Raw genomic sequence first — 27,366 nt, forward strand, 5'->3', positions numbered from 1 at the left:
AAAGCAGCAGATTCTGAGCATGACATATTCACCTCAAAAACAAGTACTTGTTTCATCTGATGGGGACAAAAGGTGCTTTGCTTTCTGTTCTCCACTCCATGAAACAAGGAATTAATCATCCCTTGAAAGGAACACCTGATTCCTCAGCATCAGGAGACTGAAAATGGAAGACTAGCTCACTTTTTTCTGACCCCTTCAACCCTTGCCCGTACTTATTCTGGCTAAAAATACCCATCGATGCTTTTGATACCCTTCCACATCTACAGCATGACTGGCTTCAGACCTGTGCCATCCCCAGGCTTGAAGAATGTGCTGCAGAGTGCCTCCCTCAACACTCCCTTTGCCTCCTGCTGCGCATCACTGGAGGTTGGCAGGCAGGTACTGCAGGCTCAAGATGGACTTTATTTCCAAGGCCCACCACTCCACTGTCCCATCCTGGTTTTCACTCACAGCCCCATTCACTATGGTGAAACTTTAACTCACCCAGGAAACCAGCTTGTGTTACCATTACTCCGTGGAACGGGGGAGACACATATCTGTGCCTCCAGGGCTTTGAGGACAGACATGGTTAGCATTGCACATGCAGCCCCCTGGCAAGGTCAGCAGTGGTGTTAAGAGCCTGTTCAAGAGCAGGACTTGGTCCCTGCAAACACGTGTTCCAGAAAAACAAGGCAGACCATCACTCTTTGGCAATCCCCTTCTTTCCTGTCCTTCTAGAGTAGCACTTTTTTAGGTAAGAACTGGCATTAGTATCACTTCCTCTCTGCAGAAAGTCTCATTTCCTCCTCTGGAAGCCCCACTCCGGCCCTTGTTCTCCCCCATTCTTCTTTACCCGGAGTACAGTTGGATCCTGTTCCTGTTCAGCTCTCTAGACCGCATTTGTTTCTTCAACACAATCAGATCTTCTCCTGCAACCAGGAAACCATTTCCATTCCCTTCCTCAAACAGTTGTACAACTCCCAACACACCCCTGTTCTCAGCCACTGGACATCAAAACGCTTCTGATGGCCAGGTCATTCCTTCATTCCCTTCCCTTCTGCCACATGGCCACCTCTGTCCACCACAGAAGTGGGCAACTCATCACCAACCACGCCCACTCGCTGCACACCAGCCTGATCTCTGTACTGGCCATATCTAACTGCCTCCCATTTGTCATCTTAGTGTCCCACCAGGTGGGACTCTGCCCCTCTTACACCATGGGAGAGGGCTGGAGCTAGAGAACACAGAGGTTTTAGAGCAATTCCAAATTTGCTGCCAAGACCAGAAGGGACAAAAGGATCTTTTATTTTTATCACATTTTGTTCCAGAAGACCTTACTGAGTACCTCAAGCACAACCACAACTCACTTGTGACAATTTTAATGACCCAACTTCCCATGCAAGCACCTTCTTATCTGCCTCCTCAAGCTCCTCAAGGCAGGACAGTTCCCCCAGGCCTGCTTCTTTGTTTTACTTTTTCACAAGCAGACCACACTGCTCTGCATAAGGAGTCTGCCGACTCAAATTTACCTCCTGAGCACCTCTCCCTTTCTCCAGTTATTCATGAACTCCCATTAATCTGCTCTCCTGGATAATCGGAGTAATACTCTTTAAGCATATAACTATGACAGGGCACAGCCACTCTCTGGCTGCAAGCTGCGTTAGAGGACATGGTGACCCTGTGGGTAATGTAATTGGGAATATTACGCCCCAGAGCCTCCAAATAGTCCATTTCTGGAGTCACCTCCCCAGAACAGGACGTGAGCACTGCAGAAAGGGCACTTTTGCTGAACAAGTTTCCTGGCATACCCAGGCATACCTGGCTGGATAGCAACTTACTGCAGTCCTGAACTCAAGTGTTCCCTCCCTCAACCACCCTGGGCACCTTCTCATCTATTTTAAGAGTGACTTTGGATGAATGATTTATCCCTCTGTGGAAGAAAATAATCTTGAGAAGTGCTAGCAGCATCATCTTCCCCTCCTTCCCTGGTAAGTTGTTCAGGTCATTGGCATCCATACTGTACTGCAGCCATCAAAGTCGATATATTGGGATACTGAAGGAGAAGCCACTCAGGCTCTTTGCCATCACAACAGACTCCTTTTCTGAACATGGACGCACTCACCTTTGAGCAGGAACTGAAAGAGGTGCTTTGGTACCCATTGCAGAAGAAACCACACTGGTGCAACATGAACCAGCAGAAAAGGAAAGCTGCTGTTAGCACCCAAATATCATTAAATTAAATTACGGTGGCAAGGATCTGCAACATCCTTTTGCTTTCCTTTTTGTCCCAGAAAGAGAATCAGTTAGTTTTCATTAATTGATGCAGCCACAGCCTCACACCTCATTCCCCTTTATGTGCAGTAAGTCACAGTCAGCTTACCACGCACATGAACAGGCTGGGAGCTGGGGGGAGCTTTTTCACCCATGCCTGCCAGCCCAAGCTCTGATATTTACTCTGAATTCAGCCAGGAGTCTGGCAATCAAGGACACAGAAAAAGTTTTTTCATTTGACAGTAACAACTGATTTTTGCTGCCACTTATGTTAAAAACCAAAATGAAAACGGGGGTGATGGGACAGCCTTACCTGTTAAGAAAGGGAACTAACATTAAGGATGTAGTTACTTAAACATAGATAAAAACCCCTCGAGTGACTTTCAGGAGTGACCAAGATGTAGCACGAAGCTCTTTGAAACTGCTCTACAGCAACAAAAAGGCCAGTACAAGTGGGAGACTGGCCCAACACCACAGCAACAAAAAGCCAGCTGTGGAAATAGGTGAATATTAGTAGTTTGATCTAAACTGAAATCTGAGTAGAAGCAAAGATCTAGCTTAAAAATCTGTATTCGTTGTTGCAAGAGAAAATTAATGTACCTCCTATATTTCTAATATCCGCCTTCAGAAGGACTGCTTTCAATGGGAAAACAGCCATACTGGCAGTTTAGGAAAATACACAGTACATCTCCAGGATGCAAGAGCTATCTTCCTTCAAGGCAATTCTACATCACGTTTACAAAAACACACAAATAAATCCTCAGTTCTCTGGATGTTTTGCAAGCATTACCTCTCACCACCTTTGCACATGACAAAACAGTTAAGGAGAAAGGTTCTCTTAAGGGCTCGAACCAACTATCTCCTCTTGCACGGAAGGCATTTAAAAGAGGGAAAGTCTTGAGCTGGTGAATTGGCCAGGGCCCCTGACGCAAATCCTGAAGTTCCAGGTTTGGTTTTTTTTTTTTTAATATGAAGATTTCAGCCCCTTGACTGTTTCCAATGTTTTAGGTTGCTTCTCCCTCCCTCTCCACCCACAGTTTTTGCGGTTTAGCTTCTACCATCATCAAGTCTAAATTAAGACACAATATAGCAGGAGTGGTGCTGTGACAGACAGTATAGAAAACCAATTTCCCTTCTCACTGACATGATGTCATATTTGGTCTCTGCAGTCACATTGCGCTACGCTCAAATACTTGCATGCAGTTCAGTGTCTGTCTATCCCTGGGCCATCCAAGCACCTTCAAAAACAGATTCCTTTTAAAGGCTCCTGCAGCATTAGCTGATTCAGTCTTGTTATGTCCCCCTGCTTCTCTCTCTCCCCCACCACCCTGTAGGTAGTTTTGCATTATGCCTGCCCTGTATGATAGGTACGGCACATGTACTAAGCTTGTACCCTAGCATAAATTCAAGGGTTGGTTCTTGGCTATAACCAACAGTAAGGTAATAGTAAGAAACAAACAAGAACTATTCCTTGCTTTTTCCTTCCCCAGATATATCTATGTTCCCATCCCCTCGCCCACCCCCAAACATTCAACTGATACATCTTCCTTACAGGTCTAACTTGCTGTGTTATTAAGCAGATATTTTCTTACCCTTTCTATAAACACATGAGCTTGCCTTGCTCTATGAAAGTTTATTGGGAAGGCATATCATTTTTCATTTATCTTTTCCTTTGCTTGACAGATTTTAGCAGTTAAAAAGAAAACAGAAATCTCCCCCTCCTAGCCTGTACTCTTCAGCTCCCTCTTTACCTTTAGGAAGAACATGCAAATGTCCTGCTTTCTCACCACGCAATCTTCTAAGAATAAAATAAAACCCTGGAAAATGTCACTTATACCTAACTTTCAATTTTTTTCTCATCTATTTTACATCCTTCAGCTGGAGGTTTCAGAGTCAGAATATAAAGAGAACAGAAAATTAAGAAGTCAGGTGTTAGCTATAGATCTGGTCAAGCTAAGCAGGGAAAGAGGCCGCTGCCCCAGCTCAGGCACCATCCCACTTCTCTGTGGCCCTGCTGATTCAGCCATACTCACATGGGGTCAAACTTGGGCTTACTTCCACTCTACCCTTACACCTCAGGGCGGATCCTCTCGAGCACCCTGGATTGCTAGTCTTTCCCCATCCCTGTGCTTTCTGCTGCCCCTCTAGTCCCCCCATCCAGAACTTACTATCAAATGCACCTACTTGTGAGGCCAGGCTTGAAAGAAAAACAGATAAAGCAGCACAGTCAGAGGGATGGTAATGGGACAGCAGCATGCAGAAAGGAGGAGAAAAGAAGAAGCTGGAGATGACCCATCTGGGTGGCAGTGGTTTACCAGTGACATGAAACTGCTGCCACGGTCAGAGTAGCTGGGTTGGTTCAAACTTGGTCTGACAAAGACAAGATTTTATCTAGAGGCAAGCAGATGGAGACTCACACAAAGTGCTCCAGCAGCAGGTGTGCACAACAGGAAACTGCAGCAGGATAACCTTTCAGAAGTGGTGACTTTTTCCACCAGACCACATGCAGAGCCGGAAGCAGGCACCTACCTTGAGAAGTGTGGAAGACTAAGAATCGTAAGAGCTTAAGCCAGAGTTTTCAGACTTTGAATGCTTCAACCTTGACACCTTAAGCAGGTAGCCGGATACCAGAGGTGCTAAAAACTCACAGATTCACCAGAAGACGCAAAGGCTCTATTAGTCATCTTGACCATTCAGCCTCGGTTTGTCAAGTCTGGGGTGCACAAGCTGCACATGTCTACCACTTGGCCTCATAACTGCCCACAGACCACTGAACACACAGCTGTTAGAGGTGTGCTTGCACAATCAAGCCATCTTGGCCATATGTGGTGGTATGCCTAATTCATAGCTTTCTTGGCAATTTTTTTTTCCCCACATGGTTTGCCCTTATTCAAAGCAGGCAGGTAAAACACTGAATTCTGCAGAGTTCCTGCTTTTCAGCAAACCAGAGACTAGGGAGTATATGTATCTATCAATACCCTGAAAATAAAGAAGTGGGAAACATCAAACAGTCTCCAAGAAAGCAGGTAAATTTCCACCCTACCTTCTGTCTGCTCCAGCCTTAAGCAGACACCAAATCAGAGACCAAAAAGAGTGGGCACAACTGTGAGGCTCGGTAGTAGCTACATCATAGCTCTGTAGTTAATAAGGCCAAATGGCATCAATGTGACATTCCAGGCAACAGGACTTCAACAACATCAACGTCTATTACTTGGGTAGGCATTTAACATAGCTTAATTAAACCCTATCTATAGCCAACAGTAACACTAGTAAGAGGAATAGATAGCATAAATAGTGCTGTTTGCATAAATCCCCCTTCTCAAGTCCTCCACCACCTCCTCTGCAACACTCATTTTAAATGCTGATACATTTGCAAGAAGTATTTTTATTTTTATGCAGGCCCTAATGCAAAATGAAGCAACCAAATTGGGACAAAACATAAGAGGCATTTGGGGCCATGGCTGAGCTGGAAAAAGAGATAAAGGAGCAGGTGTGTATTAGGAGGGAGAGGGGCAGAAGAGCTCTTTTAAGGCAGAACAATGTGAGAGAGGGACTCCAGAAGGGTGCGGAGCCCTTAAGAGGCTAGGAAAGCTCCTGTACGGGTTCACAACCACCTCGCTGAACAAGGAGGGGAATTTCTCAAATGCAGGCCAGATCTGCACATAACATGCATGATGGGGCAAAGGAAGAGACACAGACATTTACATCAGCCTTTGGGACACCCTGAGTGAGAGGGCATCGGACACAGAAGAGAGATTTAGGAACAGTGCCCTCCACGGCCAGGTTGGGTTACAGAGTTTGACTTTTCCCATCAAAATGGGAACATGTGGAGCAACACAGATGATTTGCTTATGTTGGTTCTTCCCAAGCAGCTTTTGAACAGCTTCCTTTCCACCTGAGAGGACTACCTCTACTTCAGAAGTGCTGAAGGATGAGTAACAGCAAATTTGAGAACTGGGCTCAATGGGCCAAGTTCTCCTGCTGTGAATGGGTGTAAGCCCACCAGCTTCTTTGCCAGAGTACTTGCTGAGAATCTGGGCCACCTTGCCTTTGGAAAGGAAAAGCACCACAAAGCACTCCCCAAAGAGCCTCCTCAAAAATTAAGGCCTCAACTGCAGACTTGGTACTGACAGCTTAGAAGACATTCCAGTTAATACCACCCCAGCTTTAAGTTGATCACCTTTATCCAGCATGGCAACAAAGCTCTTTTCACCCACTGTACCCACGGCCTCCTCAAAAGGGCATCCAGCCCTGATAATGCACACTTCCTCCCTGAATTATTTATGTTCATCAAGGGTCAGGAAATAATGAGAGCAAAAGCTTCCAGCTGACAAAAAGTTCTAGTCTAGCAACCGACTCCAAGAGTCCCAGACCATGAGCAACTGGATGTAGCATACCACTACAGAGCTCTACAATCGATCATGTCACCCCTCTGAGCTCCTCTGAGCCACCCCCCCAACACCACACCACAGTCAGTCTCCGAACCCTCTCCTCCCAGCTCTGCACATACAGCTGTTCTTCCTCCACAAGGAAAACCAATCTCTTTTTCCAATTTCTTCAGCTTATGTATTTTCATTAAAATTTTGCTGTTCAAAAACAGCCCTGCACCCTTGCCTACAAAACCATCCTTACCAAACCTCTGCAAAAATATCTGAAAACACTTAAGTCTTCTCAAATACAGAATTTTACTGAAACAAACTAGAGGTATCTTAATTATCTGAGACTGTCCAATATTTACATTGGAATTGTTTCAGGATCAGGAATGGCCTTTCTTGGCAATATATAATATAATCACACTGCAGATACTAACAAATAATCATACTGTCTGTACGCATGATGAGGAAAACTTTATCAGAGCAGGTACATTCTTTCAATGGCTCAAGTTTATTAACACACATCTAGGCTTGGCTTTTCACAGTGGTTGTTCAGTCTAAACAGACAAAAGAAAAAAATCCCTAGTACTTTCCTACTGGAGAAGTTGGTTCAATACAGAACCCAAGTATATTTCTCTATCTGAACAGATTTAAACTTTTCCTAAGCACAGTTTCTCTCAGAACCTACGATCCCTCTCACCAGAATTTTTTCCAAAACATCTTTCAAAACAACCTTTGAAACATGCAGTCCACTGTCACAATAACTCAACCCCTTATTTGGTCTCTTGTGTGAGAATCAACATTTGGACCAGAGGCGTCATGTTCCACACACAGACAGAGAGGGAAGAAAGTATCTCCCCAAGACACTGCTCGACTGCTGAAAATTCAAAATTAATGAGCTGAGTATTCAAATTCCAGGAAATTAATCCCCCGCCCCTCAAGTTTTTGCCCTTTTTTTCCTCCCCCTCCCCACAATGGCTGAGAAAGTAGGAACAGAAATAACGTTGGTCCTTCCACACTCAGAATCCCAGAGCTGGTAGGATCAAAAGAACTTCTATAACTTACAGGAATAGGTAACATTACCTACAACAGTACTAGAGAGCTACAGGACCGGCATTTCTGTCAAGGAAAAAGATGTAAAGATCTAAATTTTCTTCAAATATCAGTCTTTTATACATTACTCAATACATGTTCATGTCTGTCACTGGCACCATTCCAAATAAATCCAATGGGAGATAACTGCTTATTCACTCCGCAAATACCTTCAAATTCAGCTATGAGTTAGCTAAGTCATGCATTATTGTTTCTGGCCTGATAAAGTGTGCATTCAAGCCAAGTATCGTGAAGTAAAAAAAATAGAAGCATAAACACTTTTAGCTGTGTTTTCAAACACTGTAGTTACTGTATGACTGAAGTTCCCTTTCTGTCCCTGCTGGCAAACAAGCATTGCAGTTCTGTCTAACATAGTTTCAGAGCAGAGTGTTAGCAATTGCCCAGTGGAAAATGTTTGTACTTCAGCTACATCAGCCTCTAATCTCCCTCTCTCTGAAAGGGTAACTTTGAAAAGAACTGAGAAACTAGCATGGCTTTTAAAGCAAGCTTAACAAAAAGTTCTAAACCTACCTAAAATACACAAACCAAACCCAATCATTGAAGAATTATCAAAAAATAGATAATTCTAGAACAGGTTACCAGCTTTCTGAATCTGCATGTCAAATCCTTGCAGAGAGGCCAGTACTTCAGACTTTGCTATCTGTGTAACATCAACAGATTACATGTGGCCTGTGGTTTTCACAGAGGGATTAGTTGTTGTTAAGTACTGCTTTCCTCCTTATTGGTAAAGTTTGCACTCTCCATCCTGCCTGGCAGCCTATATTAAGAACAAACTGCCACCCAGACTTCTCCTTTCTTCTAAAGAAGAGACAAAAAGAAAGGCAACACTGTCTGGCTTTTATGAGTCTCCTAACTGCACCCCTCTGGAAATGCAGACTTTCAAAAACCTTAACCTGCCAGCCACAGGTCTGAGAAAAGTTTACTCCAACATAACCTAAACAGTAGAAAAATCTGTATTACTCATGTGTACTTGCAGAGGTCTGAGCAAAAACAGTACCTACTCCTCATTTCATAAAGCTGCTTTATAGTGATTCTGTGCAACCTCTGTCTAGGTCTGTGTAATGCCCCAAGCTCTGGCTTCTAAGTCTTCTTCAAAATACAACTAGTGTCCAAACCCTTCCTGAATGCAAGCTCCCAACATAATCAAGGAGAAACTTAGAAAAAAGGCGGGGGGGTGGGGAATAATTAAGTTATTCCCATTTACCAGGGCTGTTCCTTCAGACCACAGAACCACAAATCTAAAGACAAGTACTTTCTGAGTAGCAGCTAAGAAACAAAACCATGCAAGTTGGCATAATAAAAACATAACCTAAAACAAATCCTATCCTAGATAGATAGAAAATATCCTATTTTCTGCGAATAACTATACTTCCAATTTTTCTCTAGGAATGAGGGATGGGACCTACCCTGCAGTACTAGCCAGCTTTGTGAAGATCAAGCAGCTTCAGAGGCTAGCAACACCAGGAATGGTTCCAAGGGAAACCTGAACTGTCTGAGGTCCATCAGTCACTTGCACGCACCTGTTGAAAAAACACCTGCCAAGATTTATTCATCCCCTGCACTACTCCAACAGTTCAGGCAGATCTGCAGAGGTTCCTCACTCCTGTTCTGACAGTATTAAATAGTCAGCTAATACCATATTTAAAATTTATTTTTAAGAGCAAGACAATGTAAACTACTTTCTTCTCTCTTCCAACAGCTTCCTGCAAGAGATGCCCCCTTTTAGCTCAGCTGTATGAATGTCAGAATGGTACAGGTTTGCTGGCACGCATGCATGCAGTATCGCAGGTGTTGGAAAAAAAGCAAATACATAGTCCCTCAAGAGAAAGCTAAACTATAGGCTGACATCAAAATGGACCTTGATGCTTTATTCCAGCTGCCAGCAGCTCTCAGAGAAAGCTTTTATCCCACAGCAGAAGCAGCTGGTCTCCACACCCTGGCTTTGCCAGCTCACTTAGGGAGCCCTGCATGCTGAGCTGCGGCCAGTTGAAGAAAACAGGACTACAAGTCTGTTCTGCTTGGGCAAATGGACCCTATCTTCATGATAGCGTCAAGTTGCCAGTACAGCACTTCTGGGAAGACAGTCTGACCCCTGCATGTACAGGTAGACAGCCAGGACTGTAAGACGATCCTTGCAAAGCTGCGGAACTTGAACAGCGGCACAGCAGGCAGCTCAGGTATCTGGTCACCACCACAACAGTGGAAAAAAAACAGCCACTCCAATACCTGTCAACCTAAGCTACTCTCTTGTCACTCCAAAATTTCTAAAACCAGAGCTTTATGACACATTTGGTCCCAAGCAACAAGGTCTTGTGTCTCTGTGCAAAAAGTGAGGAACAAAGGAAAACTTGCATTATCCCTGAAGACCCCAGTCTGGCCAGATGCTGAACAGTGCTTTCCTGAATGGCTTTGCCAGCCATGTCATTTGCTAGTCACATGCCGAGAACATTTGTGATGTTGGGGAAAAAAACCAACCAACAACAAAAAAACACCACACACATTTGTGCCTGGAAGCACAAAACCTTGCTTAACGATCAGCATGCACAATGGAGTGAGAGGACAGACAGAGTAGATGACACACAGACATGCACCCCAACCAGTGAGTTCTGCAACACTGCTGCCTAGAGCCTCACCAGAAGTCTTCACTGATAAGAGATCTTACAGATCCTTCTTTATGGACCTGATCTCACGAGAAATGCACTGAAGACAGCTGTAAGACTCAAGCTTACAGGGAACATAAAGTGACCAGGAACAGGTCTAGGCCTTTTCCAATCAGAAAATTCATCCATCCATAAGATTCTGCTTCTTAAAAGGAATCTGTTGTCAACACCCAGACAGAGGGGCACCTTCAGCAGGGCACTGTAAGCGCCCTGCCAATCAGACCATTCCATGGGCAAGGAAACATGTGGAGCCTGGTTTCCTATTTCACCTCCTCCCTGCACCATGCAGATTATCTGATACCCAGTAATACAGTCTGAGCTCATACTGAAATCATCTGTACATTAGGGGCATTAATTCAGATCTCCCTCCTCTATCCAGTGCCTGTTTTCCAGCACAAAGTACCTTTGAGACTCAACCTGTCACCTAAGCCTTGCCTTCTTGAGAAAGCAAGCTAACAGATACAGAGTAAGAAGTCCCTTCCTTGTCTTCTGGGGAGTTCACCAGAAAAAAAAATAAAAGTAAGTTTCATGTTGGATCAACAAGAGAACAACTCACATAGCTCTTCAGGCTTTTTGTACTTCACCTGCACAACAAGGCAGATTGCATAGGGTAGGATGGTTTGGTGGCAAAGCCAAGCGAAAACTGTAGAAGCTTTGAAGAGACAAATGGAAGGAGGAGATGGAAAACCAATAGGGAGCTTCCCTCCTCCCAGGTAGCTAGATGTGATACTTCCTTCATAAGAGTGCTTTCTGCATCTATCTGCAGAGGTTCTACAGACCAGGCAGCCTCTGACAGCTGAATCCTGAAGACAGCTGTATTTAAATTTGGTTTAAGGTTCTTGAGTGCTGCTCATTGGTATAGACTCCCACCAGCTTCAACAGGGCTAAGGTTTCATTCTAGGTGGTCTCACCTGCCGTGCTCCACCTATTGGAGCATGTCTTATCAGAAGAAAAGAAGTCTTATCAGGGCAAGCTCAAAATGCAAGCCATGCCTTCCACAAACCCTGTTCCACCTAAATCACAATGTCCTCATGTCCAGCAAGAGGTTACAAGGGGAAAGAAACAAAGCCTAAAATTCTGGGAAAGGAAAAGATTCTTTCTGGACGCAGCCTGTGCTGCTACAAATGTTACATGAGACATTAATTGGAAAAAGCATTGGGACATCAGGCCACAAAGGCCTGCCAAAAGCAGTCCTCCACCTTCCTTTTTAGGGCTAGCGTCCTCAGCTATTTCTCCTTGCTGGGCTGCAAATTCTTTAGCAAAGTCTTTGGTTTACTGGCATATAAATCTTTTTTTGCACTGTAGCAGGCAGTGAATAAGCATCAGCAAACCTAGCTACCAACAGCTATGGTCATACTAGCCCTGTGAGGCCAGGAATACAGTCCAGACTCCTTGGACTGTGCAGCCAGAAGAGAGCAGAACTTTGCAAAGCTTCCCTGATTCAACCTTTTGTCAACAAACATAGATACGGGTAAACATCAGTAGGATAAATTAAGTAAGCCGAGAACAGAAAGCAGAAACAACATCTCATGGTAACACGGCCAGTCAGTGGTAAAGTCTACGACCTAAATGATACCCAATAATGCAAGGGAGTTTGAACGTATGTCCAAACTAAGCCTAGACATGTCCTGGAACAAAATCTTCCTCTTTGGTTAGGGACAGAGAGGGAAAAAAGGGGATGCCTTGGTTTGTTGGTACATCAGAGTAAAAACATGGAAAAAATATGACAGCCAAAAATATGACAGCCTGTTCATGTCACAGAACACAAACTCCTCATTTTGCCCAGCTTCGTAATGAAGAGAGCAAGACACCGCCACTCCCATGCTTCAGTTGAAGCATGCTCGAAGTCTAGAAAGGGAAAAGTAAGTTCATCCCTTTCTGCTCTCAACAAAAAGATCTTCCAAGGAAAAGCCTCACTTTCCAGTGTCAACTTTACAATTCATCTCCGCAGACTCACCTGTTAATCTGTAAGCAATTTAGATTGTCAATCGGTGCCTGCCCAGCCCATACCATCTTTCCACCCTTAATCTTTGCCTAACCTGAAGGCTGGAGGAAAGCTAAAAACTTGATCCTGTGACAAAGACCCACACTGCCAGCCAAGCAACAAAACCCCATTCCATTTGCTCCCCAAAGTCAACCACCTCCTGGAACCTCACACAGGAATCACCCTCACACCAGGATTGCTGCAGGTCACCGAGACGTTGTTTTAGTTTGTTCAAAGCAGAAAAGTTTGTGCGTGTGCGCAATGACACATCCAGAAACAGGACACAGAGCAGAGTAAGAACTGTGGAAATTGGGGAGATTTTTAAAAATGTCAAAAGTGTACTATAAAAATTGATCACACAGCAGAAACATAAATTTTAACCAAGATGCTGGATTACAGACATAAAGAATAAAAAAAAAAATCAAATCCTTACTGGCAAAGTTTAAAAGAGCTTGCGAACACTAGGCTCTCTCCAAGACACCACGACACTGAAGGCAGTACAATTTTACTCCATTTTAAGAAGTTTAGAATTATGAAAGGTTCAGAGCTCACTGTCTTGGTCTGAAAATCCTTCAGCTAACTACAGCATGAACAAAGCACAACTTCCAGCCTAAACCTCCTAGTTATTAGGTGCAAAGGATGATACATGAGTAAGCAACAGTTGCATGGATCCTTTCTGCTAGGTGGGTTCTTCTGGACAGAGGCATCAATTTATTTGATATATTTCACTGGACAATGGGCAAATTATTTAATAGAGAATAGAGAGGTCAAAAGGGTGCACAGCCCATTTGCAAACAGCATAGTCAACCATTCTGCCCCATATTTCCTGGGGAAGTGGGAAAGTGTCTTCCAAAAATAGCCAATAGTTTTGCTGAAAGGCTCAAAACAAATAGTACTGCTGAAGGAATATCTTACATACTTTACAAAATAGGCATCTCAGAAGGGAAAAAAGGACGTGTACAGTGTTTCAGTGCAAATTCTGCATTGAACAAAAAGACATCGTTCTTTGCTTAACACAAGGCTTAAATTCACCATGAAGGAAATTGCTGAACTGAAGGCCTCAGTACTCAAGTTGGGAGAGAGATACCACTCTAAAGGGATGAGATTTTACCCTCTTTCAATTTGAATCTGAGATATTTAAAAGGAACACTGTCAGCTTGTTTAAGCCTCAAATTATACGAGCCTCAAAAAGCAAAGTTCAACCCCAGTCAGCATCCCTTCATCAAAATTTAGTACCTTTTTAAATGCTTGGTCTTGCATGCCCAGATCTACCTCTGCACACTTCTACTTACCTTTTTTTTTTTTTAACCACCTGGTCCTTTTCACCAGACATGTGGTTTACCCTGCCTGCCAAACATAGTATTACACGTCTTAGTTTAAAACAAAATACCACAGAACTAACAGCAGTATAGCGTCATAACCACTGGCACCTTCCTTTTCACTTTGTGTTCAGCCATCTCATTCCTCACAAGCTAGAAGTTCCCATTCACATGCTTACCTCAGTGAAAACCCGTCCCTTACAGACAAGAGTAAAACACCTAACACTCCACAAAAGAGGAACTGCTAGGGATGAAGCTGTAGCAGTATGAAGGGACCAGTCAGATGATGAAGCAATCAATGCCATGTTTTCCCTCTTTTGAGGGCCCAGAGAGCAAAGTTGTTTCGTTTGCATTAGGATAACAACAGCCAAAGGGCCTGGAATTTGTATTAACTTATTAAGCAAGTGCTTTGGGTTTTGTTTTCCTTTCCTCCCTAGAGGGAAATGGAGCTGTGCTTCTTCCTGTGTAAAGAGACAAATAACTGATTTCAGGTCGTGCAAATTACCTGCAATACACAGCTAAACTCTCAATTCTTGTTGTTGTTGTTCCCACATCCCCAGTCACCACCAGGGAATAAGCAAGGAAGTGAACTGGCGATCCATTTGAGAGCCATTTGTGGAAAACTCTCCCTAGGAAAAGAACCTGTGTGCATTCAGATAAGAAGCCGGGAAAGGGCCACACTTGGCTCCAAGCTGTACCAATACAATAACTTCATCAGCAGGCCAGGAGCCCAGCCTTCACCACCTATTAACTAAAAATATGGTTGCCGTCTGGTGGCTGACACAAAATTAATTTAGCATCTATGACGAGTTCAGGGTAGACCAGGTACCAGGAGACGGATTCTCTGTCCTGGGCCCTCCTGGAACTGCAGTAGGGGAAAAACCACAGATGTGGCCATGCTCACCCTCCCACAAGGAGCGAACCCAGAACCTTGCTGCTGCAGCCAGTTCCATACTGCATCTGCTCTTCACCCGGGTTTTTTTTCCCCAAGATGTCAGGCAAGTTCTAAGCACGCTTCTAGTCTCAGTAAATGAGCTTAAACCAGCAGAAGCAGCACGTGCAAAATTAGGTCCAACAGGTTTGGCTTGCCATTCTGACCCAGCAGTGTTTTGTAACAGTGTCGATGATGGGTATGAGGCTCAGGCCAGCACTGCATCCAGTTCCAAACCTCCTAGATTAAATCTAGCTGCTAAAGATAACTCCCAGGGAACAAGAGCAGCAGTGGGCAGATCTGTTCACCCTCCCTCCCTCGAAGATGCACCAGTCCTTATTCAGTCAATGTCATCTCACAGCAAATCGCTGAAAACCAAGATGAGCGTGCCCGAGATAAAAGCAGCTGATCGATGTCCCTGTGTAAAACGTGCGATAATCCCTGTACAGAGCAGGCATCTGGCATCAGATGCAGCATGCCAGAGAGATGAATCTGAAAAGTATCCATTGCATATTCCTGGCACCTTTTGCTGGCACAGGGGTGGGAGGAGAACAGCGAAAGGGCTCCCGGGATTCAAAAAACACCCCTCCCTCACCAGACATCGGCACAGTCTTCAAAGACAGTATGGTTTTTGCCTTACCACCATTCCAAAACCTAGACCTCAAGGTCAGTAAAGCAAGCAGCGAGTATCACGCTATGGCGTTAGAAGATAGGGGAGCAAACGTCCGTCTCCTTTTCCTCGCTGTGGGGTTACGTGTTTAGCGCTACCGCAGCATACAGCACCGCTCGTGAAACCGCCGCATTATGCACAGCCTGAACACCATAGGAAGAAGGTCTCCTCCTGCTGAAACAATACGCGTCTACACGTTCAAAACAGACGTGCGGCGCCGTCCTCCCTCCCCGATGCCGTGCTCCTGCTCGCCCTGAGCGTGCCGACGGGCGGCAAACCCCCACAGCTCGCACCTGCGAAATTCTGCCTTCTCAGGATGCAAAGGGGCCCTAAAGCGCAGGCAGAGGAGGCAGCTGGCAGCCCCCCCGGGGAGGGGGGGGGGGGGGGGGGGGGCGCTGCACCCGCCGCGAGCCGCATCTCTGCGGGGGGGTGGGGGGGCACTGCTGTCACCCCCAGCCCCCGCCTCGCCCCCCGAATCGCATCGCATCGCCCCCGCATCCCGGGAGGCGGCGGCCGCTCCCCCACCTTCTCCTGCGCCCGGGTCAGCTTCTTCTGGACGTTGCTGGCGATCTTCCCGGCCGTGACCCCCTTGCTGCCCAGCTCGGCCATCTTGCCTCCTCTTTTTAACGGGCGGCTGCGAACGCCGGGCCGGCAGGAAGGGGGGAAAACCCGGCGGGCAGGCGGTGGCCCCGACCGCCGCCGCCTCCCGCCCGGCCCCCCCCCGCCGCCTTTTAAAGGGACAGTGCCCTCCGCGCCGCCTTAAAGGGGCCGCGCCTCGCCCCGCGAGGTGGCAGCAGTAGCACAGCTGGGCATCCTCGTTGCTGATGGGAAGAAGTGGGGATAGGATTTTTGCCAGCTTTTCCCACCCAGCTTCCCTTCTCTGGGCTCGGCTGGGTGGGATAAGCTGGGAAGCATGACAAGGAGGGAGGTGGGATGGAGGGAGAGGCGCTGCGGGGCCCCCAGTGACAAGGAGCTGTGCCTCCCGCAGCTGAGCAGTGGGCCACTAATACTGAAAAGCAGCTAAACGAGGCACATTACTTAGAGAAGCTGGCTAATGGCTATGTTAGTCTTCGCTATCAAGTCACAATTAGAGAGTGCTGTACAGTAACAAGTGATTAATCTTGGGCGGTGCTGTGAGTTTGCTGTTGTCTTTCATCCTGCGGCAAAATAGCATTCATACTTGCTTTAAGAGATTTGTACCACTAATTGTTTTCTCTAATTGTCCATACTCCTAAATTTATACGACAAAGGTACTTTTTCAAATTATTCCTGGATCTTTACCAACACAGAGTGAGAAATTTACATTCTTGGGGGGAGGGTATTTGTAAGTGAATCAAACCTCTGATTTTAAAAATGAGCTGAAATTTCAAAAGATTTCATCCTTTATTGTACCAGCCTATTACAGGACCCTGGTAAATGCCTGTACCTCAGCACTGCCTCTTTGAAAACTGGGATAATCAGTTGACCAGGTCGTCTCATGGGAACGTGAGGATGGCTAATTAGTCAAGGTTTGTACAGTACTTTGAATATGCTGTGGTATCACCTTTTTACCTGTTTTGGGGTTTGTACAACAATTAGAGTTCAGCGTGGCGGCACGTGATGCTGTTCCAAGTTAGGCAGTAACGGTGACAGTGGAGTGAGGTGCTCTGTGCGTCTCCACTGCAGAAGACGCTGCAGTGACAGGGCATTTACCAGAAGAAAACCATGACTGCACAGAGCGCTTTATACGCCTAACTTCCCTGAATTCCTGCTACCTTAGCGTGTACAGTATTATTCTTCAGAAGTGACTCAACTGCTTTTCACTGTTGTTGCTCCTGGCCCAAATACACACCCTATTCCTTGCCTGCCATTGTCCCCCTTCAGTGAGCCTGGACGTCCTGACTGCGTACGCGGCAGTTATGCCACAGCGTTCATCCCAACAGGGCTTCAGTCATGCTTTGCTAGACCTACTGTGCAAATACCTTTCATGGAACTATTCCTTTACAGACAGGACCAAGTTCTGCTTCCTGGAATACAGGAAGCCACCTCAGCGCTCTTATACTCGGCTGCAAAGCTTCCATCAGTTCCACACACTGGGGCTCAGTCAGGTGGTGGGGAAGCTTCCTTCTGAGCCTGCTTCTGCACGCTTGTCTTACTGCTGCTTTCTGGGAGCTTACATCTGCTCCGTGCACCCACGGAACCCAGTACAGTATCGACCAAACTAATGCTCTGCAGACAATTTAGATATATAAGGAACTTGCGTTTGCTTTTGTTTCCGATGGAGACTTGCATCTCTTACACCTATTTTAATTGAAAGATGGTACCAAAATCTACCTGTGTTCCAAGAGGATTTCACACAGTCTTTATTTTGCCAGATGAAGACTGTTACCTCCAGAGTTTCACACACACAGGGAGCAGTGTAGCACTCACTACTGCAATCTAGAGCAACAGAAAAATGTTGAAGGTGATTACTTGAGAGAGCTAGGCCAGATTTTTACTCTTCATTTCATTTATTGTTTCTCTTTTCTGCTTCAGTACTATTTCTGTTCATTCAGAACTTGGAATAAAAACAACTGTCTTGCCAGAGCCCTTAGAAACTGTGGGCAGAGAACCTGCCAACACTTCTTTATGAGATCATGCCTCTGCATTTCTTGCCTGTTATGGCAGTGGCTTTTTTGTTTTTAACGACAGAAGCCCTCATTCAGAAACCAGTTTAAATCCCTGCTATACTTCAATTATGTTAGTAGGCATACTATTCCTATTTAATAAAATACCTAGGCATGTGCTTCAGTTGTATATGAGAAAAGTGCAGTGATATAAGACATATTCAGACTCAAACATGTGCATGCCTGTGCATTCAATTAATAAAATTGAATTGTATTCAATTTCTTTCTGGCTTTACATTTAGTATTCATACTTCTGTGTGTTTTTCTATAGATAAATAATGGCCTAATTTGTCCCAAATGCATCTCATCTTGCCCATTTCAGCCTTACTAGGTATTTTCATATTACTTTTCTTGTCCAGCATCATTTATACTTTTGCAGCATCTCACTACTCAGTATCATCTGGAAACATAATTAATATCCCATTTTCTTTGTCCCTTAACCCCCATCTCCTCCTCCTTGGCTGAGCTTTTAAGATTGAAAGATGCACATGTGGTTAAACATTTGTAACATCACGTTTAAAAGAGCAGATGTTTCAGGGTCAGAACACATTCCTCTCCATCCTACCTCATATATTTGCTTCTCCTGCCTAGGTCTTTTCTTCACAGAAACTGGTTTTGGAGGGATTTTTGTCTGATTACGTCCTTTCAAGTGAAAAGCAATTTACTGCAGCACATGAGCTGAAAAGAGAGTCCGTGGCAAACATAAGTCAATTGTGAAACAAACGTGGCCAGACACACATTTCACCACAATGAAAAATTATGACAAACCCTGTACATTTTAAAGGCTGAGATTAACAGCAAACACCCACCTCTCAGCATGAGTCATTTCCCAGTTATTTCTGTCCTTGATTGGATCAGTGCCAAAGCTGTAAAGCATTTGCCAGGCTCCAGGTGTGTTGCAAAAGGTATTTGCCTAGCATGACCCAGTGAACATCACCTCCTATGAGTGCCTATGCATTGGAATGAACATACAAGCTATATCTTAGCCAGGTGATATATGCTGAAGGCTGTTGCTTTGTGGACAGGAGAGGTTTCAGTCTCACATCCATCCACCATTGTTCTGACCTGAAGCTTACATTTTTTTACAATCTTATAAATGTAAATAATTCTGCATGTCAATAGGACTGCACATAGTAATAAATGTACAGGCTAGCAACTTCATGCTTATATTCCTTTGTGCTTTGTGTCATTGTGAGGCAGAGCTGTCTAACCTTTTAGAAGGTGGTAGTGACAGATTCTGCACAATTGGAGTTAAAAGGAATAGAACTTGATGCTCACATCCATCTCCTGCAATGAGATTCATTAGGTTCAATATGTGCAAGGTTGTCTCACTTATTCTAACACTAGACCCTGGGACACTTCATTTCACCTAACTGTAACCAGCTAAACATGTCTAGTTTAATTTCAGCTGAATCACCTAGGCCCCTTTTACAATTGAAAGAGAGAAAGCAGTACCTCCAAAGGATGATAAAAGGTAAAACAGCTTCTAGAAACATCTCCCTTGCCCATTCCCTGCAGGGGGAGATTAGATGAATAGCTTAGATAGCTAAAATTAGGAAAGCCAGGTGGGTTATGAAACCCGCACCTGTAATCCATCTCCCTGGTGCCAGTGTGATTCAGTTACACAGTTCATAGGGAAGAGCCAATCTGTCAAACATGGCAGCAAACCCACACATATTTAATGTGTACATACCTAACGTTGCTTTTTTATTGCTTTCTGAATTGATTAATGCTCTAGTCAATAATGCTTATGTTAGGTCTCAGCCCCGTAAGTGCATTTCACTCATCAGTTGACTCATTAAAGAGAGATGAGCTGCTCACCTGTTTACAATTAAGCACACGCTTAAGTGCTTGCTGGGTTGGAGTCTATTAGTTCGTAGTTTAAGTACAGTTTAGTCCCTTCATTGCACAAGTTGTTGTTCAATATCTTTATTTTTATTGTTATTACTTTTATGCCAAATTTGTCCATCTGGGAGCAAGATGTTTTCTTCATGATTCCTAATTTAAATTAGTATAAAATTTTATATTTTAAAGAGTGATTTCAGCAATGTGTCCATTAATGTATCTTTATTTTTTCTGACTTGAACCTTTCAATTGTAGCCTGTGTATTTAGAGCTACAAACTGTGATAATCAAAATGTATGTGCTTTCCTGCTCCTGGTGGCACTCTTTAATGTATAGTCCAACTCATTTAAATAGAATAATTTTAAAATTACAATAGTAGTGGTCTCTGCCATTAATGGAACTAGAAGTACATATTCTATGTTCCAGATTAAAACCCAGTAAAATTGATTTTTCTTTCTTTTTAGCAAGGAGTTCTGATTTTGAGTTTATAATTATTGTGCATTTTAAATATTTAGTAAAGCTAGGATAATTAAAGATGTCTGTGGTAAAGATAAATATATCATTACTGAATTATTAAAATGTTTATATTCATACAAAATAATTTTATTTGCAATAAATTATTCCAAGAACTCTAAAGCCCTTCTCCCCGAGTACTAATATATAATGCAAGATGGGTCTATTTCAATCATGATTTCTTGTTTGTATTCAAAGCTGAGGTTCACATTTTAAACACTCCCAAAGCCTCTGGTTGTCTAGAGACATAGTCTTGTTCCAGCTCTAACTCTAGCCATAACACTGAAAGTCAGTTGGCCCCACTCATTGCCAGCATCACTCCCCTGCTTTAGTGATGTCAGCTTCTTAATTTAAGACAGTAAATCCAACACCTTGAAAACAACAATCCACACAAAATATATTATGTAGCAAAATCCGATCAAGTTCTGACTCCAACCTTGCTTGCCTTAAACAGCCTGTTCACTTTTTTCTTTCCATTGCAGATTATGCATTCTTCTGGGACAACAGTCAGGAAGAGCTTGCAAAGGTGACTTCTATCTTTCCTTGTTACCTGATAACTAGCTATTAAGGGTAATTCAGACATCAATTTCACCATCACCTGGTTTGCCTTAGCATTCCTTTCTGACTGACTGTATTCACATGGAAACTCTCCCTTTGTTCTCCTACAGAAAGGTGCTGGGAAGTATTAGCAAGTTTCTGCCATAAAAGTAATAGAAAAACCCATGCTGATTATGTGTTCTGTCCCTTAAAATAAAAGAAAGATGAAAGAACTTTGATTTAAACATCGTGCCCAGAAGGTGTTCTCTCAAACTTGCAACTTCTGTTGAATCTCTTCACTTATGAGAAACAGAAGAGGATACCTAAGTGACTCCTCTCATGTCCCAAACACAAAAAAATACCTACTACAATAGCATAGGGAAGGCTCCAAAGCTGAGGGCTTTGCCAGTCTAGTTCAGAAAGACTCATCCCCTCAGAAAGAGGAAGCGGCATAAAATAAAATTAAAACTTTGTCTCGTATCTCACTGAAGACTGTCCCTTGATTGCAGACTTGCTTGAATTCTTGAGAACTATGTGGTGTTCATGATATATCTTACTGGGACCTCAAAACTTTGGCAGATTTTTTTCACTGAATTTCAAAATTCAGATCAAATTTCTTTTCCATCCACGTGCCATTTTGGATGCTTGATTCAGCTGCATGTAGCTGTTTGCCATTTTCTGCCTGTGTGGAGTTAGCCACCACAAAGTCATTACAGGCCCTGAACTTGTGACAGATTAGTTACCCTTCACTGATAAATGAAGTAAGTAAAGAATGGGAATGGTCCATAAGCTTTGCACAAATACACTTCCAAGAAGCTCACCAAAATTTCTATGTGCTTCTTCACACAAGAGAAGAAGGAATTTGGCATATATGAAGCAAATTTTTGTAATTTTTCGTTATTATCCATCAACATGGGAGCAGGTCAGTGAATAGTGTGCTTGCTTTGGAAACTACTCTGAGAATTCTGGAAGCCTTCTACTACTTATTAAAATATTTTAAAAATTTAAATTAATTATATACTCTAATAGATGGGCCAGTTTATCCCTGTCTATAGCTGTGGTAGAACACATGGCCTATCTGGTGGAATCACAGAAAGGATATCGTATTACCAGGATACCATAACAACAGCACAAACATCAGTGAAATCTAAAAAATATTTTGTATAAAACGCGTGTCCACAAGCTTTCGCATTGGTGATAAATATACCAGGCAGACTTATGTAATGGTAACAGTTGCCACAGTTGCAATGTCTTCCTCCTTGCTTCCCTTTACTGACAGCCTCATTTTATTTCCTTGGTAACGAAATTGAGTGACTCATTCACTACAAATTATTTACAAGAGCTATCTCACCTTCGTTTACTTTAAACTCACTATCACTTCAGATTTGTTCAGTTTTCAAAATTATCCAAGTCTTTGCTTTTGTTGTTTGGGATTTGATTTTTCAGAAAATGAGGATGGTACCATTCTGGTTTGGGCAAGTGTACTTTTCTACACATATTGAATAGATCATGGCTATACAATCTGTTCTAATTAATAATTACTGGAATTTGTGGTAGTGTTTTCCTAGTCACGGTCCAGGACTGAACTGCAGAAAATACAACACAGACAAATGCGAAAAAATTATTCTTACCTGTAGCAACTCAGTCATTTCCACCAGCTGGCTTTATCAACTCTGATAAAGCCTTTCATAAAGATTCAGTGAAAAACAGTGAAGACCTCAAAAGAACTGAAGATCCATAGTAAGTTAAAAGTTGACTGTACGTCTACAAAAATCACTCTGAGAGTCACTCGTTCTTATTAAAAGTAGATCAATACAAATGTTTGCATTTCTAGTAAAAAAATCCACTGTAGGAAAACAGTGCTTCTGGATATGAGTACTGCATTCAGCTCTGGGACCCCCAACATAAGGACATGGACGTGTTGGAACAAGTCCAGAGGAGGGCCACAAAGATGACCAGAGGGCTGGAGCCATTCTCCTATGAAGACAGGCTGAGAGAGCTGGGGTTGTTCAGCCTGGAGAAGTGAAGGCTCCAGGGAGACCTTACAGTGCCTTCCAGTACCTGAAGGGGGCCTACAAGAGAGCTGGGGAGGGACTTTTTACAAGGGCACGTAGTGATAGGACAAAAGGTAATGGCTTTAAACTGAAAGAGGTAGATTTAGATTAGATATAAGGAAGAAATTCTTCACTATGAGGGTGGTGAGGCACTGGAACAGGTTGCCCAGAGAAGCTGTGGATGCCCCATCCCTAGAAGTGTTCAAAGCCAGGTTGGATGGAGCTTTGAGCAGCCTGGTCTGGTGGGAGGTGTCCCTGCCCATGGCATGGCAGCAGGGTTGGAACTAGATGGTCTTTGAGGTTCCTTGTGACCCAAATTATTCTATGATTCTATATTATAGGGACTTTAAGGAATTTTTCAAACTATGCAGGTATGTTATTCCTGATACCATTATTTGGTGCACACCAAAGGGTTAATTTCTAGTGGAAAGAAAAGAACAGGCTCAAGAGAATTAAAGTAGATGTTTACTGTATGTAAGCCTTCATGCATTGGAATAATTTCTGTTATCTCTGTGCCAGCTGCATCACTCAAATATGCCACCTTAAAAATAATGTGAGTCCATGCGTTGTGATAGTACCCACTTAGAAAACGAGGAATGAAGCATGAGCCATTCTGAAGGAAAAGAGCAGATGATCCCGTCATAATGGTTTTTAATGTGAACAGCTCTTTGCTATTCCAACCTGGATTCTTGCCTAAATTTTAAACACTGTACTTGATTGCTGTGATACATAGCTGTTTCCAACTTTGGTAAATTACCAGTTTTCTTTTATTCATAGACGAATATTTGATCCATGATTGACAATGGAATACTATAGAGACTTAGAATTGAGGGTCACTTAGTTAGAATGAATATATTTCTCTTCACAGATTATGTGACATTTAACATGTAATTCAATGCTCTGACATCTTGAAGTGTCCCTGCAAATTCAGCAGAAAACATTTACAGAGCCTTAAAGTAAGCATCCTCGATGGTTTAATGAGTCACAGCCTGTGTATACAGACATCAGGGTCATCAGCATGCTAGAATGAATAAGCAGAAATGTCAAGCTATATTTCTGTTTTGCTTCCAAACTATTTTGAAAAATAAAGGCAACTTTACCAGATAAAACCAACCAAACATCTTGAATTGTGAAACTTTTTCTTGATATGTAACTGTACAAGTGACAGAAATGTATGCTTTTTCTACTACTTAACTCTGAAAGCCAAAGAACAAGCCTGGAAATGTTGCAGCCTCTCGATGTCTTTACTAGGAATTTTGCAATACAGGACATTCTCTCAAAATCCCACTTTTTGGAATCACATTAATAGGTTTCCACACAGGAAGAAAACTTCAAAATCTAAAACCCAAAAACTCAGAACCAAAAAAGGGCAGGGAGAATTAAGCCATCGCTTCAATGTTTTCATTTATTTTAAGGCACTAATGGACATTTCTTTCCCTGCATACTTTGATAATAGTGACATAGAGTCATAAGCTAAGGGAAGACACAAGATGTGATACTTGTCTCTTGGATATGGAGGTAAAGACAACTTTAGTTTCTATATTGCAGAAGTCAAGAATGAGCAGCTCAGAATGAGGAGGCAGTCTCACATCTCCTCATGCAGGCAGATGTTTCACAGAACGGAAATTACTTGGTCAAAAACGAGTGCATGGTGCCAGGCTAACCTCATTTAACCATCTAATTCTGATAAACCAGATCAAACTTCTTGTACACAGCCCTGGGCGAAATGTGTGAACTAAAACTGGAGGCATCTATGCTAGAAGCTTGAGCCTCTACCTTTAGCCAAAGGGAGAGAGTTTGACTAGTTGGAAGTTCGCTGAGCTTCCCAAACACCAGTCCCTATAAAGGAAGAAAGTTTCATGGGTTATATTGCTCACATACATATTTCAGTCCAAACAACAAACTGAAAATAACCAGAAACACCCAAGCAGAGGAACTCCACATTCCATGAAGGAAAGCCTTTTATATTTCTGTTCCTCACCATCATCCGATACCTTTAAGGAAACAAAGGAACCTGCCTGAAAATGTCAAATAAATTCTTGCTTGAAATGGGAACCTGAAACTGTGAAAACAAGCTATAATTTCCAGCTACTGCTAATGTTCCCCTCCCCTTTCTCAAAACAACATTCTTCCACCCAGTAATTCCATCTTATATGGAAGAAGAGGAATGATGGGTGTAAAATGTGTTCATCTGATTCGTGTCAATATGGAACTGTTTGTGCTTGTGTAACCGAGGGCCGTTCAATTGACTTGCTAACTGTCTTAATGATTAGAATGTTGATTGGCGATTTGTTGCTAACAGTGGAAGCATCCTGATACAAAGGAGAGTGCCAAGATGGGGAAGGCCACAAATCAGCCAGTGGTGATAACAGGGAACTTCTTGGCTCAGAAGGCACTGAAGCACGAAAACTGGGGGAAAGGTAATTCCGGCAGGGGGAGATTGCGACCACCGACCCAATTCAGGACCAAAAAGACTTGCCCTCCCCCAACCTGTAAAGAGCATGCGTGCTAATCTACATGGCAAGCGTGGCTAATTTAACTACGGCTGACCAACGGCAAGTGGGATGCTTATCACTGACCAATGAGTGTAAACTTAGGCGTGTTTTTACTAATTGTTATTAATTAAGTAACTGAATATAAACCCTGTAGTATTGTATGACAGTATGCACGTTAGGTGGAAGGATCCCCCGTGCATCCAGTGCTGCTTGCTTGTCTCTATTCAATAAATTGTAAACTTTAATTGAAATTCCGTTTAAGGCTAAATTAATTATAACAATGGGGAAACTAATTATTGCAAATATTTTATTTCAATCAAGCATCCAAAAACCAGCAGTCATTAAGAAAAAAAAGAGCAAGATCATAAACTCATCTCATTTCTCCCACTCTGTCTGTATGGCCTTTGCAATTACACATTTTTTTCCCAGATACCATTTAGACCAGTGTTGTGATTTTATAAATTTTGAATGTCTTATGGCAAAAAGAAAAAAAAATGAATTAAAATCTTACTTGTGATCTGGTCTTTTCAAATCCAAACGATTTAGTTGCTCTATATTCTAGCTCTGGGGATGTGAAAGAGGCTTCCTCATCTACTCCTGCTTCGCTGAGATCATTAGCTTGCTTATACCACTAATGTTGTCACACTACTGTGAGCTACAGCAGACTTCATACCCACAAAGAAAGGCATGAGAAAATAAGCCACTACATACTGTAGCTACTCACATTTAGCTTCCAGAAACCGGTAGCAAACAAAAACCCAAACAGCAACTATTATAAGAGAACAGTATTTTTGGTGAGCTCCATCACAGCAAGACAAAGCAAAATACCTGGATAGGAATAACCTTGCACAGCATTATCCTGTGGGCGTATATAAGCTGACCGATCTTCTGAGATCATGGATTTTAAAAAACAAGCACATCCCTCCCAAGTGTGCTAATGCACTCCAGGTTTACCAAGACTTCTGTGGTATCTTAGATGAAGATTTTTAACCAAGCCCTTCCAGATATGTGTAACTAATTCCCCACATACCTTTCTGATTTTCTAGTCATCTAGAGTTAATGCTTCCTTTTCCATCTGGGATGAGACTATCTGTGCAGTATTTGGGAATCCTCACGCAAATTCAAGTGGTTACCCCTGTCTGCATAAAGGAGACAAAGACCTTCACAAGCTGAGCTACTGAGAGTAAGAGAGACTTGTCTAAATGTTTCTTAACCTTCTCTTTGTCTACACCTGCAGTTGTAAACCACAGTAAGCACTAATTCAGTTAGAAAAGCCAACAGCTGATAACCAATTGCCAAAAGGAACCTAGCTGCTAATGTAAACACGGCTGAAATCTTATGATATTATCTAAGAACTTATTTTGAGGGAAGTTCTTAAGCATCCCTTCTTATCAACTTTCCTTAGACCCAGGTCAAAGGTTTCTCTTCTACCATAAATTAGCATCTTTAATGTATATTATAAGTGTTTTACTTAATTATACATCCTATATTTTCCATGTTACAATTTCCTTCATCCTAAACACTGACTTTTTTTTAAAGACTAGATTGCTGTAATTGTAGATGTGTCATCGTTGAAGTATTACACATTTCTCCATCAACATTTCCTTTAGCATGTCAGTTAAGTTCTCTGTCTACAGTTCTTTGACATTTCCCATGAACACTTCCAAAAAATGGCCTTCATGTTGGCATTCTTTCTAATTTTAAGAACATCAGCATTGGCTATTGGGAAAGATATGACATGATGCTATTTTTCTGACCACTTGTAACAGTTACTTCCTATTGTATGGTTTGTTGTTTTTTTTTTTTAATGTATGTCCTGTATTAAATACTTTCATACGGGCATTGCTTTATCTCATAATATTATGCCTTTTCCAGTTTGTGTCCCAGCGTGTGCTTTAAGTGGTACAAATCTCCCATAAATGCTAATATTCAGACAAATTATTAAAATAATGTGTATCAGCTCTGCTTGGTAATTGCC

The 27,366-nt window shown here is 42.9% G+C and overlaps 1 protein-coding gene and 1 long non-coding RNA gene across 10 annotated transcripts in view; one reads left to right on the forward strand and one right to left on the reverse strand.

The window, feature by feature from the left end:
- The window catches only part of BIN1 (bridging integrator 1), a 96,551-nt gene extending 80,515 nt beyond the window's left edge, over window positions 1–16,036 (reverse strand). For 7 of the 9 annotated variants that reach the window (XM_075093108.1, XM_075093106.1, XM_075093115.1 and 4 more), the window contains exon 1: window positions 15,826–16,003. In XM_075093108.1, the coding sequence (XP_074949209.1) occupies window positions 15,826–15,909 (84 nt within the window). In that variant the 5' untranslated portion in view covers window positions 15,910–16,003. Of the gene's footprint in view, window positions 1–15,825 lie in introns of all 9 variants that reach the window. The other 2 variants (XM_075093109.1, XM_075093107.1) reach the window with 2 other exon arrangements.
- A 664-nt stretch (window positions 16,037–16,700) lies between these two features.
- LOC142057076 (uncharacterized) lies at window positions 16,701–26,857 on the forward strand. Its single transcript, XR_012660531.1, has 3 exons — window positions 16,701–16,808; window positions 20,785–20,828; window positions 26,443–26,857. It is a non-coding gene; the product is annotated as an uncharacterized LOC142057076 (long non-coding RNA).
- Window positions 26,858–27,366: the final 509 nt, after the last annotated feature.

The sequence above is a fragment of the Phalacrocorax aristotelis genome, chromosome 5 (genome assembly GCF_949628215.1).
Source record: "Phalacrocorax aristotelis chromosome 5, bGulAri2.1, whole genome shotgun sequence".
Classification (NCBI taxonomy): domain Eukaryota; kingdom Metazoa; phylum Chordata; class Aves; order Suliformes; family Phalacrocoracidae; genus Phalacrocorax; species Phalacrocorax aristotelis.